The 16834-nt window shown below is 36.5% G+C and overlaps 1 protein-coding gene across 2 annotated transcripts in view; it reads left to right on the forward strand.

Moving 5' to 3' along the window:
- Positions 1 to 13420, forward strand: part of ITGA1 (integrin subunit alpha 1) — a 175616-nt gene extending 162196 nt beyond the window's left edge. For both annotated transcript variants that reach the window (XM_004737905.3, XM_013051321.2), the window contains exons 25-29: positions 1160 to 1264; positions 1427 to 1531; positions 2709 to 2801; positions 4914 to 5030; positions 9500 to 13420. In XM_004737905.3, the coding sequence (XP_004737962.1) occupies positions 1160 to 1264; positions 1427 to 1531; positions 2709 to 2801; positions 4914 to 5030; positions 9500 to 9544 (465 nt within the window). In that variant the 3' untranslated portion in view covers positions 9545 to 13420. The remainder of the gene's footprint in view (positions 1 to 1159; positions 1265 to 1426; positions 1532 to 2708; positions 2802 to 4913; positions 5031 to 9499) is intronic.
- The last annotated feature ends 3414 nt before the right edge of the window (positions 13421 to 16834 follow it).

Below are 16834 nucleotides of genomic sequence, written 5' to 3' on the forward strand. Positions count from 1 at the left end.
GACATAAAAAATCACAATGAATGTTGAAGCAATGCATGCATATTATCAGCATTTGACAATCTGTCTTCACTTCAGAGACTTTTTTTTTTACTTAAAATACTCTCAGAAATCAAGAAGTAAAAACAGTGATAGTTGGATTATGATCTTCAAATGTTTCCCTAAAAACAAGGAAAAATTAAATCTCTACCATTTCTGGGATGCCTGGGTGGCTCAGTCGGTTAAGCCGCTGCCTTAGGCTCAGGTCATGATCCCAGGGTCCTGGGATCCAGCCCTGCATCGGGTCCCTTGCTCAACAGGGAGCCTGCTTCTCTCTCCACCTCTGCCTGCCACTCTGCCTTTTTGTGCACTTGCGCGCTCTCTCTCTCTCTCTGACAAATAAATAAATAAAAATTTTTAAAAATCTCTACCATTTCTCTCTAATCCAAAAAAGCAAGTTAGTGAGGATGTAGAAAGACTAAAATTGTACTTTTCCTATTACTTATGAACTTTAACCTTATTATCTTTTATCAAGGCTGTGGAGAGTTTTGATGAACAAAATGTTTATTAGAGTTAAGTCTAGAAAAACAATCTAAGAACTAGCTGTCCTATAAACATGGCATCTCAACATTTATAGGGCTGCTGACGTACATTTTCTTCCCACATAGACCAAGTATCTTACCCTTGGTGTTTAGAGACTCCTGAAATATTATTGGATGAATACACAAATACAGATGAAAGCTCATCTCTTTTTTTGTTTGTTTCACAAACCATCGTATGAGCCATCATATTGAATAACAAATGCCAACCCTTTTGTTTCCCACCATAGTTTTAATTTCTTTTCTCTCTCTGTATTATGGGAATTTACAACTAAAATGTGATGAAAACAATAAATTAATGAGCATGTTACACAGTAGTAAGTTCCACTAGCACCCTTCCTTTTTGATAACAATCTCCCTGATATCTATTACAATTCAAATGTAGCACGCTAACAGTCATTATTACCTGGGAGTCGGTGAATATGGCTACTACAGAATAGCTTCTTCCATATTGCACACTCCTGAAGATGGATCTTTCATCTGTGACAATGGCTGTCTCTCAGATGCTTCACGTTATTATACCAGGTCACTTTTCCCTCTGACATCTGGCATTGTCTGATAAAAGAAATATTTTCACTTCTTAGAATGCGAACTGCAGACCCAGTAGCCTTCAGGACCCTCTTGGCGTCAACTCTGGGAAGAAAACAATTATATCCAAACCTGAAGTTCTCAAAAGAGGCACAATTCCGGTAAATACCGATAACCAAGACAAGTACTAGTTTTATCTCATGCCTTTTAAGTGAATAAATTCAATATCAGCCTAAAAATAGCTACCTTGTAGCATGTCTTCATATGGTATCTTTTTGTCAAATGACAAAGGTACTAATATGTACCTCTGATTGTTTAAACAGGACTGCAGTACGTGTAAATTTGCTACCATTACATGTAATTTGATTCCTTCTGACATGACCCAAGTGAATGTTTCACTTATCGTATGGAAACCAACTTTTATAAAAGTAAGTGATTGCATCGTTCTCTGCAATTATTTAATTATCAAATTATGTTAACCAGTGTTTGTTCATTACTTAGTATATACCAAGTATAGTGCTTCTGTAGAAAGAACTGGAAGTGTAAAAATATGTGGTTCAAACCTGGCTCTACTTAACCAATCAAATGGGTCTCATTTTCCTTGTTTATTCGTAACTAAGTTATCTCCAAAGTGCCCTTCCAGATATATACTTTTGTTTTCAGTCTCTTTTACAATTTTTTTTGTACCTCTAGAAATAAACACCTATACTGTATCAAAGTTTGCATTTATCTTAACATAATAGAACCCAGTTAAGGGACAAAGAATTATAGAGAGACAGCGCTTGACTCCTTGACACCATTAACAACAAATAGAGCTAACACATATTGTGGATTTATTGTATTAGATCAGACTTTACATATATATACATATATATGTACACACATTTATGTATACTATATATATACACAATTTATACTATATATACACACATTTATATATACTATATAATACATAATTTATGTATAAGATATATGCACACACATTTATATATACTACATATACTATATATATATATAAAATAGAAGGATATTTTTTAACTTCTAATAGTCATATCTGTCTGACAACAAGCTACTTTAAAACTTAATCCATTTGTATTTTGTATGGTTTCTTTCTCTCATAGAAGTGTTTGGTTAATTATATGAAATTCCCATTTTTAGGATTTGATCATAACCTAAGTTGCAATTTTCATAAGTTAAAAATATTAAGTTGCAATTTTTGTAAGTCACAAACTGTTGGATATTGGCAATTTTGTGTTTTATCCTACACAAGCTCCTATATAAACTTCATTACCAGAGTGTAGCTATTTCATATCTAGCTGTATGAAAGGGGGCAGGGTTTGGGGTTTGTTTTTACTAAGGATAAATCTGAAGAAAATGATTTCGAAAATTGTTGCATTCTATAACAAGGACCTAAGTGACAATTTGAGTGGAGAGAAGAGGGACGGGTCGTCGTTTGAAACAACCTGTTCATTTGGATGTTAATAAAACCAGTGTTTTTAAACCTCTCAGGAAAATCTCCATTTTAAAAATTGCACTGCTCAAACATGACTAGCTCTTACTATGATTAGCATAATATATTGAATATAAATTCTATTTGCTTTTCAGACACGTTTTTCTAGCTTAAATCTTACTGTAAGGGCAGACCTTCAGAGTGAAAATACATCACTGATTTTAAGTACTGGGAATCAAAAAAGAGAGGTAAGAGGAACTCTAAGTCTTGAAAACATTATACATTTCACTCTGAATTTTGTGACATAATGTTTTATAATTGCTTATAGAACCTAAAGCTGTGACTAGCTAGTCACTAAGTAACAGACATTTTTGCTTCAAATTGTACTTAATTAACTTCAAGTGTGATTTCAGTCTTCTTTGTAAGAAACTGGGAAAAACCATGATATTTACAATTAACATGCCATGTTTGACTTTACTGCTTGTAACTATCACAATAAATTGGTGTTTTTACTTTCACCTTGATAACAAAAGATGCATTCGTAATTTTCCTCCTTAAAAACTGACATTATAAAATGCAGTTGATATCTGAAGAGCAGACTTGTAAAACACTTTATAGAAAGTGACTCTACACTTCAGAAATAAATGTAAATTTTGAAAGGTTTTCTTCATGTAGTCATTGGGAAGTCAGAAGCAAAAATGAAATGTTATTCCCTCGTACAAATTCACACTTCAGTCCTTGGGAAAAACAAAATGGTTTGAGGTTTTCTCCCTCCTGCTTCATTATAAAATAAGGCCAGAATACTTGTTACTGATGTGGATATGTAAACATTTCTCCTCTTTTCATGGGGGAGTTTAAATATCCCATGTGGATAGTATGAGTCATTTAATTTTATTTGGAAGCTATCTGACATTCAGATATTGTTTAAAAATTTTCTTATTTCAAATTAATACTTATCTCAAGTAGTTCCAATGTCAATGACCCCTGGTAAAAGAATATAAGCATATATTTACTTACATTATAAAGAATACTGATAAATGCAAAGTTGTTCCACATGCAGAGAAGCCAAAATTTTACCAGTAAACACCACCCCCAAAATGAGTATGAATAATATTGTAAAAGAGTACTTTTGATTCCTAGATATGTTTCATTGAAATTTTATAATTAGCTCTATTTCCCCTAAATGTTAGTTTAAAACTCCCCTTGGAACTATCATTCAACATTTTATCCTAAAAGAAAATTATACCTACATTGTTAAAATTACTAAAAGTGATCATTTTGTCATTGTGTGATCTTAGAGAAGTCCCTGATCCCATCAGACTTCAGCTTCTGCATCTGTCAGTTCAGGGAATTGTTTTAGACGTATTTAAAACCTGTCCTAAAAGATCTTATTTTTTGTATATATACATGCGTGCCAGCTCTGCATTCCCAAAGCATCAGCAGTGACCCACACGGAGCCATCTGAATAGCTTGTATCAGTATCCAATATATGTAAATATCTCCCCATTCCCTTTTTTACCTCCAGTCTTCCCTCTAGCGTTAGGAATTGAGAAGGTCCCTGTGACAAGCCAACATAGAAACTTGAACTGTTGTTCATCGTGAGATCTACCCTGAATTAGTCTTTTTTCTTAGAAACCTAGGGATGAGACCCAGGGCAGACAAATCTCACCATGATTTGGGGGACACATGGAGCAGCTGCTTTAACCTAACTACGAGCTTTTTACCTCAAAGTTCTCCTTCAGTTAAGACCTAATGTATAAATTGAAGATCAGTTGACTGGCAGAGACAATGCCTTCTAATAAAAAGCACATAGGGCTGCATATATGTGCAAAAATTTATGTTACCTGTACACTTGAGATTTGTACATTTTACTGTAGGAAATTTTTATATAAATTTGTAGACAAAAAATAAAGCACATGAAAACTAGAATTAGAAGAAGACCTGCTCAGGTTTTTTTTTATGTCAGCAAACTGTGGGTAACACTCCAGCCTAAACCTTTACGGTCATGATAATGTACTAAAGTCCATCAATAAATCTTCAAAATATATAATACTTTGGGTTCTCAGTGAGTTAAGTGCACCTCTACTCCCAAGCACTCTGATTCATAGACAGTTTGCTCTTTATGTATGCATTTCTAAAGCATATGATTATACATATTTGGGGTAATAACAAATTTGACATGCTTAGAGATTTTGAATAGATGAAGGGCGTTTATAAATGTAAACTCAAGGTTTTCTCTGTAGGTAGTAATCAGATTAAGTACATTGTTTGGTAGAAAATTATAGCCTGCAAGAACTCAATGTACCAGGACATATAGTAGATGTTTATCAATGTTAACACTCTTTTTAAATAAATTTCAGTTCGGTATTCAAATATCCAAAGATGGACTGCCGGGCAGAGTGCCGTTATGGGTCATCCTGTTGAGTGCTTTTGCTGGACTATTGCTATTAATGCTGCTCATATTAGCCCTGTGGAAGGTAAGCACCAGAGTTCCTTTGACTTTCTATTTCAACTATCAACAGCAAATTGGTGAAATAAATGATCATTTATCCATGCTGTGTAATATGGTATTACACAGCCATTAAAAATATTGAGATGATAACCAAGACAAAAGAAAAAAAATGGGTTGAAGTCTCTGCCTTTGGTTCTGGTCATGGTCCCAGCATCCTAGGATGGAGCCCCGCATCCAGCTCTCTGCTCAGCAGGGAGCCTGCTTCCCTTCCTCTCTCTCTCTGCCTGCCTCTCTGCCTACTTGTGATCTCTGTCTGTCTAAGTAATTAATTAATTAATTTAAAAAATTCTCCCTCTCCCTGTGCCCTCTGCCTCTCTTTATATGTCTTTATATGTCTATATATATAGACCTTTATATGTCTATCACACTGAAATATTTGTAAATTAAGTATGCATTACTTTTATAAGTAAAGAATGAAAACTCTCTTTTATGAAAAAAAAAGAATAAAATGAGCTCTTATGTCAGTTTAAGAGTATATAAATAATAGAATGGTTAAGATGAGCCTTATCCAAATACATATATCTATCTTAAAAACTAAGACTTCTTTAATATATGAAGAAATGTGCCACGTTCTATGTAATAGCTGTGTGTCTGAGTGAGAGAAGGTAAGTTCATTAGTCAGTTGATGAAAGAGAAATCTTACTGTTTCACTGACTCCTATTTCAAATCCTCTCATAAAACTATTTCTATTCGGTAAATCCATATATTTATGTAGATATTTTGCTTATACTGAGATGTGTGAGATTTTTCAAACTCCTAGCTGTATCCTTTTCAAATTAAGCAGAACTAAGATGATAGTATTTACACAAATTTAGTAGAGAGTAAAGTCCTATCAAAAAGTTGAATTTAATGTTTTTTCCAATGAAACATCAAATTGGTATTCATTCTAACATCATACCACCCTATATTTTACCAAATTGTTTTATTAAATAACTAAACTCTGTTAAAAACACAGGTTGTGGTTACATATTCATTTTCCTAATACCTGAGCAGCAGAATTCTCTTTTGATCAAATAGTTTAAATAATAAATTTTTGTCCCACAAAGTGCCAAAGGTTGCTACCCTTTTTGACTGGCTTACAATGCCTAACTTCTTCTTTTGGGGGGATTACACCCAGGGTGGATGATAAACAAAGCCATGTTAAAGGTGTAGATCAGTAGCATTTAGTTTAGTGAACAGAAACTGCAGCTTTTCTCCAGCAAAGTCTCATTAAGACAGAATTCCTTTCTTTCTCAAACCTCCAGCTTCTCCTCCTACTCCAGAGTTACCAGTGTTCCGTCTGTAATACCTGGCTTTACCACACCGTGGTACCCAAGACCTGGCTTAGTGATGTCGAGGTTGTGCTTGAAACAAAGACTCACTCTTCCCTTCTGTGCACCTCTATTCCAGAGAGCATCTTACTGTTGATTTCTTTCGGTGTGCTTTTCTATTCTGAGCACTGTACTTGCCCGTGTAGTTTAGGACACAGCTGACAGGGATCTTTTTACACTCAATAGACCCTGAGCTGAAACCTTAGGATTATCCCTTCTTCCTCCTTCTTCCAAATCTGACTCTGGAAGTTCATTGAAACCCCCAGGCTCCATACAGGGAACAGGCCAAAGATTCTTCCTGGATCTGTGACTTTATTTCAAAAAGCGCTGTCTTTATATAATTTGTCCTTGCAGGACACATGGTAGAAATTAAAGTTTTTCAAAATCTTAATGGTAGCTTGCTATAGTTAATATTGAAGAGAGAAGGCTTTGAGGAGACACAGGTTTAAATAGAGAAACACCTTCTGGAATATAGTACCACACACTGAGGGAGAAGCCCAGTCAGGCCAATATGACCAACAGAATGAAATGAGACTCAGCCCACAGAGAAGCCCTAAGAAAGCAGAACCTTTTTCCTTCTTAACTTGATTTCATACTGATGCCTGAAGTTCATCACTAATGATTTATTTACTAACCCTGAAGGTGTATTCCTTATCCAATATACATATTCTTGGCAACTGTGGATGGGAAATAGTACCACCATTTTTCTGTTTTTTATATATTAGTTCAATTGGTTCACTCAACATTTATTCCATATTATAGTCAGTAAGCACGTCATTTCTACCAGGTACTGTTGAATCTGACCCTTTGCCATAGGGTTTTGAACCCAGGGATAAGCATAAATAAGATCTAGCCTTTACTGATAAGTAAATATGGAAAGACAGAGAAGGAAAGTGAAAGTTGTAAGTCTGGGCACTGAAAACAAACTTAGCTTGTTTTTAATTTTGTCCAGTATTGGCTCTAGCCAGTTTGAAGCTATGTCCCGTATTCACCTAGTCTCCAGTCTTACGACCCAACTTCACTAACAACCCAGGTTAATAGAATTAGCTGAGTGGAAAAGTTCAGATAACACAATTAAGTTTTTTTTTTTTTTAAAGAGTTTGTTTATTTATTTGGCAGAGATCACAAGTAGGCAGAGAGACAGGCAGAGAGAGAGAGAGAGAAGCAGGCTCCCAGCCGATCAGAGAGCCCAATGTGGGGCTCGATCCCAGGAACCTGAAATCATGACCTGAGTTGAAGGCAACGGCCTAACCCACTGAGCCACCCAGGCACCCCCACAATTAAGTTTTAAAATAGGACACTTCGGGGTGCCTGAGTGGCTCAGTCGGTTGTGCATCCAACTCTTGATTCCAGCTTGGGTCATGATCGCAGGGTTTTGAGATGGAGCCGGTGCATGGGGCTCTGTGCTCAGCAGGGAGTCTGCTTGGGATTCTCTCTCTCTCCTACCCTCTGCCCCTCTTCTCAACCCCCACTGGCGCTCTCTCTCTCTCTCTCTCTCAAATAAATAAATAAATCTCAAAAATAAAAAATAAAATAAAATAGAGCATTTAGTATATGAAAGCAAAGGAAGGTTGAAAAGATGCCAAAAGACTTGAGAGGGAAAGGACAAGAGAGAGCCAGCGAGAGAGCAGGGAGGGACAAAGGAGAGGAAAGTCTTATACCCACCACCTGTTCCTGTGACAGCCTGGTCTGATTTATTTTCGGCTCAGAACCTGCAGGCGCAAGGTAAGTGGCCTGATAGTTTGTGAATCCAGAACTTTTATTTTTGGCTCAAAGGAAGAAACCCTGAGACACAGAGAACTGCCATTGGAAGAGGATACATTTATTGTGTTTTTTCATGTTCATTTACCTGTTTCCCCTTTTCCTCATGTACCGCCAACTAGAGTCTGACATATTGGAAGACATAAAGCTGTGTCATGGTGGAAGACATAAAGAAGTTACCTTCTTTAATTTAAAACTGCATTTTTGAGGGGAGGGGGATGGGGGGATGGGTTGGCCTGGTGGTGGGTGTTAAGGAGGGGATAGATTACATGGAGCACTGGGTATGATACGTTAACAACGAATCTTGGAACACTACATCAAAAACTAATGACGTACTGTATGTGACTAACATAACATAATAAAAAATGATAAAAATTTTTTGAAAACTGCATTTTTGACCATTTATCCCATATAAGCCCTCAATTATTCAATAATGATTTTTTAAAGTATACCGTTCCCTTGTGAAATTCACCATAACTTCATTATTAAAATGATATGGAGGTACCATACCTTCAAAGAATTAACTCACTGCCTGAACTATTATAATCTGCTCTGAAACTTTAAAAAAATATATAGACTTTAAAAATACACTTCTCTAGGACCCTTAATTTCCTTTTATTTAAAATACATTTTAGATGAGATTATTACAAAGGTCCCTTTCAGTGCCTGTACTTATTTTTATTATAATGTATAATAGGAAATAAGTATAACACTTATAATTTTATAATGATCCAAATTAAACAGTATAATTAAAAAATCACCCACATTCACCCCTATGTGAAATTTCTTCTATGATCAGTGAGTTCCTTTTCATCTCCAAATAATACAGCATGTTGTCAAGAGGCACTTCCTGTCAAGCCTATAAAGGCAGATATTCTAACACATTTAAAATTAATCCAGACAACTCCTGTCTCCCCCACCCCTCATCCATGGTGCATGTGCCAGATTCCCCCACCTCCAATGACCTCAATTTTTGATCATCATTTAACTGATGGAATTTCTCTGCCACATCCCTGAGAAAAATGTAATGACAAAGTGCCATTCAGTGCTAGCTAACTCTAGTTTGTATGTCTTCCCAAATATTTTCCCAGAACCTCTAAGTTAGTTCACCACGTGTACTAGTTTTTACTAGGAGACATGTATATTTCACCAACAAAAAAGTTTAAAATGAAGCAATTTAATTAAATATCATTTCTTGACATTCAGTATTACTTAAGAGGTCAGTGAAAAAAAATCTCAATTATATTCATTATCTGTATGCCCAGAAGCACTGACATAGTATTAAATTTTATCTAAGGAAATTACTATTTATTACCTAAATTCAAATAATTAATTGTGTTATGCTTGGTATTTTTTTCAACAGATTGGATTCTTCAAAAGACCACTAAAGAAGAAAATGGAGAAATGACGTATTTTACAGGAGAAAAAAATACAGTTATTCGATTATCTATCCTCAGGTTTGCCTCAAATATGTGACAAGAAATTTAAGACATAGTCACATAACTTTATGTACTCCATCAGGGATTAATCACTTGGAAAATGACAAATCAAGGAAGATCCAAAAATAATACCATAAAGATATATTTTATAAAATGATGAAAAATATTTTTAAATAATTACTCTTTGTGTTATTTAAGTAAAATTACAAAGTGTTTTGAAGATGAAGAATAACTTGTACAAATATGTTTATATATTAAATCAGCATCCAGAGTATTTAAGAAATGCATAAAAAGATTTTTATGATCATTGATAAATTGAGCTTTTTCCATTGATTCCTGATGGATATCCACGTTCAGCATGATAGTCAACATTTGTAAATGACAAGAGAGGAATTAACCGAAAAAGATCACTTCTCTCTATTCAAATGAGACAATTTTCCTCGAGAGACTATATATAAAATATGGACTGAAAATAGAATTAAGTCATACAGAATACATTCAACATCTTTGTGTTGGGTTCTGTACTTGGAAAGCTTTTTGTTTGTTTGTTTGCTTGTTTGTTTTTCTCCCAAAGTGTTTGGAAACAATTGAGCTGATGGAAAATGAAGATAGACTTGTTTAAAGACAGCTCACGGAATGGATTAAGCTTTCACAGAACATGCTTAATTTTGACAGGAGCCCTAAAACTCAAAACTTTCATGCTGAAAACAGCACTTCACAGCAGTTTTGTGGGGCAGAACAGTGATTTGTAATGAAAAGCCCTCTTGTGTGTGGGATATGCTGAGATGGTTTCTGAATGGAACGTGACAGCAGATGCCACAGAAACGCCCACCTCATCTTTGCTGGGCAGCTTTTGAACATTATGGGTCCAGGATGTAACCAGAAGTAGGAGTTTTCTCAACTCCTTGGCAAGTGGTTCACTGAAACCCTCAAGCTGTGAGAGTATGTTTATTTTTAATTTTTTAAAGGTATTTAATTTTCCAAACACATTTCTTATTTTTATGAAAGGCAGCATTCTATTATAGTATTGCATTTTTACCAATAAGCCACTTTTTTTAGTGTGGCATATCAATATTTAAATAGAACTCCAGAAGTGTATTTTAAAGAATCTTAGGTTTGAAACCTTGCACCAAGAGAAAGATATCACACCTTTGTATGAGCTTCTTTGCTCCTGAAGTAATCATTATGGTGCATCGGACTCTACTGAAGCACAAGCTCGTAGGTTGCTCCGTTTCTTAGGAAAGTAACAATGGATGAATGTATCACGGCTGCATGTGTGAACTACTGCTGTAAAATTTGCTGATATTCCTGCAACAACTCCATCTCTCCACCTGGCTGACCATCACAAGACCAGCACCTGCCCAGCACCTTACACAGAAAGTCCTAGACTCTACTTTTCTCCAAAGCATCAAATCAAGGGAGAAATTAAATGCCATAGGTATCATTTTTTAAACTAATTTCCAAGGAATTCTCTAAGGACTCAGAGTCCGCTCCCTCGTGCCTGTCTGCATCTACGTCTAAGATCCTGATGACCAAAATCATGCACCTGGGGAGTGCCCTGGTCATCAATACTAGAAGAAAGGCTCAGTGCTTCCAGAGATGTGATATCCTCTTGCCGGTCGTTGTTCTGAAATGTCCACTTCGGGAATCTCCTTCCCACAGCCTATCTCCAGGTCTGGAAATCATTCTTCCTACCTGTTCTTTCCTTGCCCGACAGAACTCAGGTCTCTCTTACTCTGAGCCACCGCATTGCAAGCCTATTGGCAGCTCAGCACCAAAGTCAGCACATTCTTAGAATAAATCAAACAGGTAAACTTAAATTCACACTTGGCCTCTAGGACTGTCAAGCATCCTGTTTCAGTGAATGTGCACATTTCAACCAAATACGATGTTACAGGAATGTGCACATTTCAACCAAATACGATGGTAACCCGGAAGGGAAAGATGGAAACAATGGCATTTCGAACTTGTTAGAAAAGAGAGGAGGAACCACTGGGACAGATCAAATAGCTACATATAAGCCTGGCACAGTTTTTAACAGAAGTCGTTCCCAGTTTTCAAACAACGTATAATGAACCAGATATCCCTTTTCCCTAGTGCTATTATTTGTTGGGCTTTATGTGTGTATGTGTGTGAGCATCTGTATGTGTAATGTGTAAATACACATGTACACGTGTGCGCACACACACACACACACACGAAAGGACACAAATCAAATACAAAATACCTCGGTCATATCAAATGGCCGGGTTTGACAAAATGACAAAAAAATAAACACAAAAGCTACACCAACAAGAAAAGTTTGATTCATCCATTTTAATTAATTCATTCATTCATTTTCATTAATATTTAACTTTAGGGCACAGTTCTGCAACAAAAGAAGTAAACGTGGAAGTTTTGACTAAAATAATAAATCAACAGTACGAGTGTTCTAAAACATAGTTAGTGATTAAGAAATATACCAAACTCTAATCATTTTATTTTAAAGCACTTAATAAGAGAAGTGAGTGCTATTTAGGACTATGGGTTTATGCCAAAAACTTTTTTTTGCATTGGTATTTTATAAAATTGATTATTTCTTCCATTGTGAACTAAAATATGTATGAAGTCCCTTTTCGGAACTTAGAATGGTATATTGGTAAATTATTCAACAACTAGCTCTCCAGGAGGAAAGAAAATCCCTGATTTGTATAATTTGCCAATTTCCATGATTTAAATAGTCTTGCCATGGCCATTTTCAAGCTACCAATATAACCCTAACCAGCTTGCAAAACCCCTAAAAATTGATCTGTCAGCTCCCACGAACCAGTATTAGCTGGCTTCAGCACACCATTGAAATAGATTAGATGACAATAATAGATGATAGATAAACAGATAGATAGGTAGATACAGAAATACAATGATATAGAGATATAACATGTTAGGTATATATAATGCATAACTATACACAATATAATCATCTTTCAAATTATGCTTTAAATGCTCATCTCAAGCCCAGCAGACATAATTCTATCCCTCATTCTTCAATTTCAATTTCTAGAATTATAGCCTTCCTTTAATCTTAATAAAATGATAAAAAAAAAAACTTTCAGGAGAAGCAAGGAGTTGAAAGCAAGAAAATATAAAGGGTGACACCATGAAAATCAAACTTTGACAGCCACAAAGAAATTTTTACTTTCTCTAGGAATCCAGAGTCCTGAAACAATACTGTGAAGGTTCATCCTTTGCAAATATTTATAATTTCTGTGATCTAATTTGAAATTCAGTGGTTCCATTTATTCAGTTATTTTCTCTGAGCCTTAAAGTCATAGGCAATTTAATCTCTAAATATTTCCATGTCATCAGTATGCTTGAAATGAGGCTTGTACGGGAAGATGTTTTTGCAAAATTTGATGCTTCCTCAACCATAATAAATGTACCTACACAAGCAAATACCTGTAAATACCTATAGATACGTATATTCTCTTTTCCTTTTACAAAACCAATATCTAGACTCAATTGGAAAACAAATATCTGCTCCAAAAGCAAATGTGGTTGCACAATATTTGACCAAAGCTGGGTTGTAGCTGTCGTGGGAAGCTGTGCTCACATTCTCCCCAGGCAGCCCCTGCAAGGGGCTTATAAGGGGAACAGCCACCCCTCCAGCTCCCGGCAGTGTGCTTTCATAGAAGATGTCTTTGTCAAACATGTGGTAATCTGCTCCATGAAAATTAACTGTCTTCCTTGGCATAACACTGAGAAAACTAGGGAAGACCCAGGCTCCAAGCATGATTCATGTGCTTGGTGCGGTCACGTTATTGTTAACTAAAGAGGCTTTGGGCAGCTCCTTTTTTTTTTTTTTTTTTAAACAAAATAATATCCTTTGCATCCTTCATTTAGTTTCAGCGCTTCTCAAGACCTCTACATTAGTCATCTCCCCCCACCCCACCACCAAGGGAGATTTTCCAGAAGACTATTGGAGAAAAACCCGTTTACATGTCCTCTCTGTTTGCTGTGAATACCAGCTTCAGTGAACTGATCCTTTATACAGAATTTCAGGCCTCAGGTCTTCTGTGACACTATAAAGGCATGACATGATATAGGCATAATGTAACAGGGACAAAATGCCTTGTACTTCAGAGAAGGAATATCTTTAAATTTACTAACCTTTGTGGGACGCTGTCAGCATCTATGCCAAGAGTTGAAGGAAGGGTTTGTAGGATGTAGCCATCAGCACCCCGCAATCTCCATCCTCACCCATGGACACAATAATCCAAAAAAATTAAAGGAGGGCTCTAAAATCTTCAGATTGAAGCTGTTTTTTAACGTGATTTAACTGTAAACAGCAGATTTTTTTAATGCAAACATAGCTTCAAGACGAGTCCACTCGGCAACCCCTTTCATACCAAACTGCTGTCCCTAAACCTCTCCTGCACAGGACTTCTGATGTTAACTCTGCCGTGCATTACAAAAGGGCTCAATTCTTCTGTTTCCCAAATGGAAGCGCTATTGTGCAATATCTTATGTAAAACAATAAAAATAGAGCTAACACCTAACATTGTGATCTGGTGAACAAGTCCATATCCTTGGTCCTCATTTTCTTTTTTTAAGATTTTTATTTATTTTTTTGACACAGGGGGAGAGAGAGAGAACACAAGCAGGCAGAGTGGCAGGCAGAGGGAGAGAGAGAAGCAGGCTCTCTGCTGAGCAAGGCTCTCTGCTGAGCAAGGAGCCGGATGCGGGACTCAATCCCAGGACCCTGGGATCATGACCTGAGCCAAAGGCAGACACTTAACTGACTGAGCCACTCAGGCATCCCCCTTGACCCTCATATTAAAATTTAACCTTGAATTTTAAAATTCCAACTAGCAGCCTTTAGCCATCTACCTTGAGGAAATATGAAGAAGCCTGTGTCAGCTCCTAAGCCCCAACTGCATTGTCCCCTGCGACATCTGGCACCTGGAGGTCCAGGTCGTAACTGATGGGGATGGATACATACTTCTGCCTCTATGAAAGGCCTGAGCTTAACCCCCAAATTCATGGTACCCCAGATCAGCCTGGCCTCACCTCATATCAGATATACACATAAGCACTTCTTGCTGAAAATTGGCCATACTGAAAAATACAATGCAAGGTGAGTTATCATTTTAGACGTACTCTGCTTTGAGGTCAGCGTCTTTTTTTTTTTTTTTTTGCCTTTTTAAATATATCAAAACCTTTCCCCCATAACTAATGAGTGCAGAACTTTACCTAAGACTTCCTTGCATTTGCCTCCTGCTACTGGCTGGAGAATATCCATGCTATGAGGACGGGCGGCAGGAGTCAGAGCCCATTTGCAGTATCTTTCCGCCTGCTGCCCTCCAGTCGGTCTCTTCTATTCTCAAGTGCACACTGGGGATGTTTTGTTTTGATCTGGAACTTCTTGGCAAGGCCATTACAAGCCTCGTGCCCCTTGCAGGACCTTGCATGGTTGCATGTTTTCTTCTGATGAGTTGAGACTTGGAAATCCTTTAATTATCTGACACATCACGGAAACCCTGGCAGTACACTAGGGACCAGTGACATTCCCAACTATGATGATATTTGATTTCACCATACTTCAAGTCACATCTTTATGGGAAAAAAAAAAAAAAAAAGACTAGGAATTTTAGAAGCTCTTCTGCAGAAGACAGAGACTCAATGCTGAAATCTTTTATTTCAGCATGATCTGTGCATATAGATGGAGGACAAAATTTTAAAGAGAAATCTTCCAAGTAACACAGAATGAAAGCCAGGTGTCCTCTTGAACAATTCCCTGTTGCCATTACTTGTTCCCACCCCCATTTTTAAAGCAAGAGATTGAATGAGGAAAACTAAACATCATTGTTCCTCCACAAAGTTGTAGCCAAGCAGAAGGGAAGACACACCCCCACACAGAAACTGATCATGGCTTTCTGAGACACTGTAGCATGGTAGGTCCTGTGCCAGATGGCAGGCAGTCTTCCTGTCATGCCCCCCTCAGGCATCTTGCATCTTGAGAGACAGGAAAAATAAAAAAAATGGTGGGGGAGAGGAAATGAAGCTATTTATCTTTTATATATACATCCTTCCTCCTCAAAATACCACAAGCTTCCTTAGACCACATTGTACCCACACACCATATTAACACATGTACTTTGCACGAGTAAATTGTTGATTAAATAAAAACATATTCTTACTTGCTTATTAACTAGGGCTAATTTGCTAAAGTTTAGTACACTTTGTCTCAAGTAAAAACAATCCTTTGAGGCAGCAACACACAGATCTTCTTCATACTGGAATCATTTCGCACAGGACATCCTGATACTTCCATTTAATTCCGACACCTCTTGGCCTTATTGCAGGATGCAACAGCTCGCTCTCTCTCTGCTTTCTTCACCAGGAAACATCGGCCTGTGAAGAGAATAGTCTATTGTGTATTACTACTGTGAGGGTGTAAAATTGTTAACGGTGTGAAGAATCGTATCCATTTGATTAAAAAGAAAAATATTGTATATAATAACTACTGCCCTGAAACAATTCTTCTATCACTCGAATAAAGTTTTCAGCATGGCCTGACATAAGGTATATTGCATTGTGTATTTTTTTTATTTACCTCAGAATAAACCTATTAAAATGAATAACTTGAGGGGATGTGCATTTCTGTAAGACTTTTATTGGACAAACTCATTAGACAAAAGTGTTTTCCTCTCCTTCAGAGCAAACACCTTTGTTGACTCTATTAATTTATTAGATGTCTAACTTAAACCCATGTTTTAAAAAGCTGTTTTCAGGCAACAATCATTAAAGTGATAGAGTTAGGAATAGCTGAGAGAATAAAAGAATATTTTGAATACCCAATATATGGTATATCCTGTACACTGATTTGAGGTCAGAGGTTTGGTATTTTGCGTATAATTCTTTCTTATCTTGTGCATCAGCTGTGTATTTACGTCAAGGTAAAGGAGCATCCTGTCTTATCTATGAATTTTTTTCTAATGATTCAAAGAAGAATGGGATTGCTGTGATTTAAGTACATAAATTTTATCCAAGATTAGTATTTCTTCCAAAGGTCCAACTTTTTTTTTAGCTCCTTGGTAGGTTTTCACTTTGATGGCCTAAAAGGAAAAAACAAAAGCAAATAAAGTGTGTCTGTGGTGTTTCCTGTATACAATATAGCAATGTTATTAGTCTTTTGCAAACTTGACACAAAAGCCACAGAATCCGTATTACCACATATCTTCTTCTAATGGGATGTTTTAAAAATAAATAATCTGTTGTAA

This window comes from Mustela putorius, unplaced genomic scaffold, assembly GCF_011764305.1.
Source record: "Mustela putorius furo isolate JIRA1106 unplaced genomic scaffold, ASM1176430v1.1 tig00000407_pilon_pilon_pilon, whole genome shotgun sequence".
NCBI lineage: Eukaryota > Metazoa > Chordata > Mammalia > Carnivora > Mustelidae > Mustela > Mustela putorius.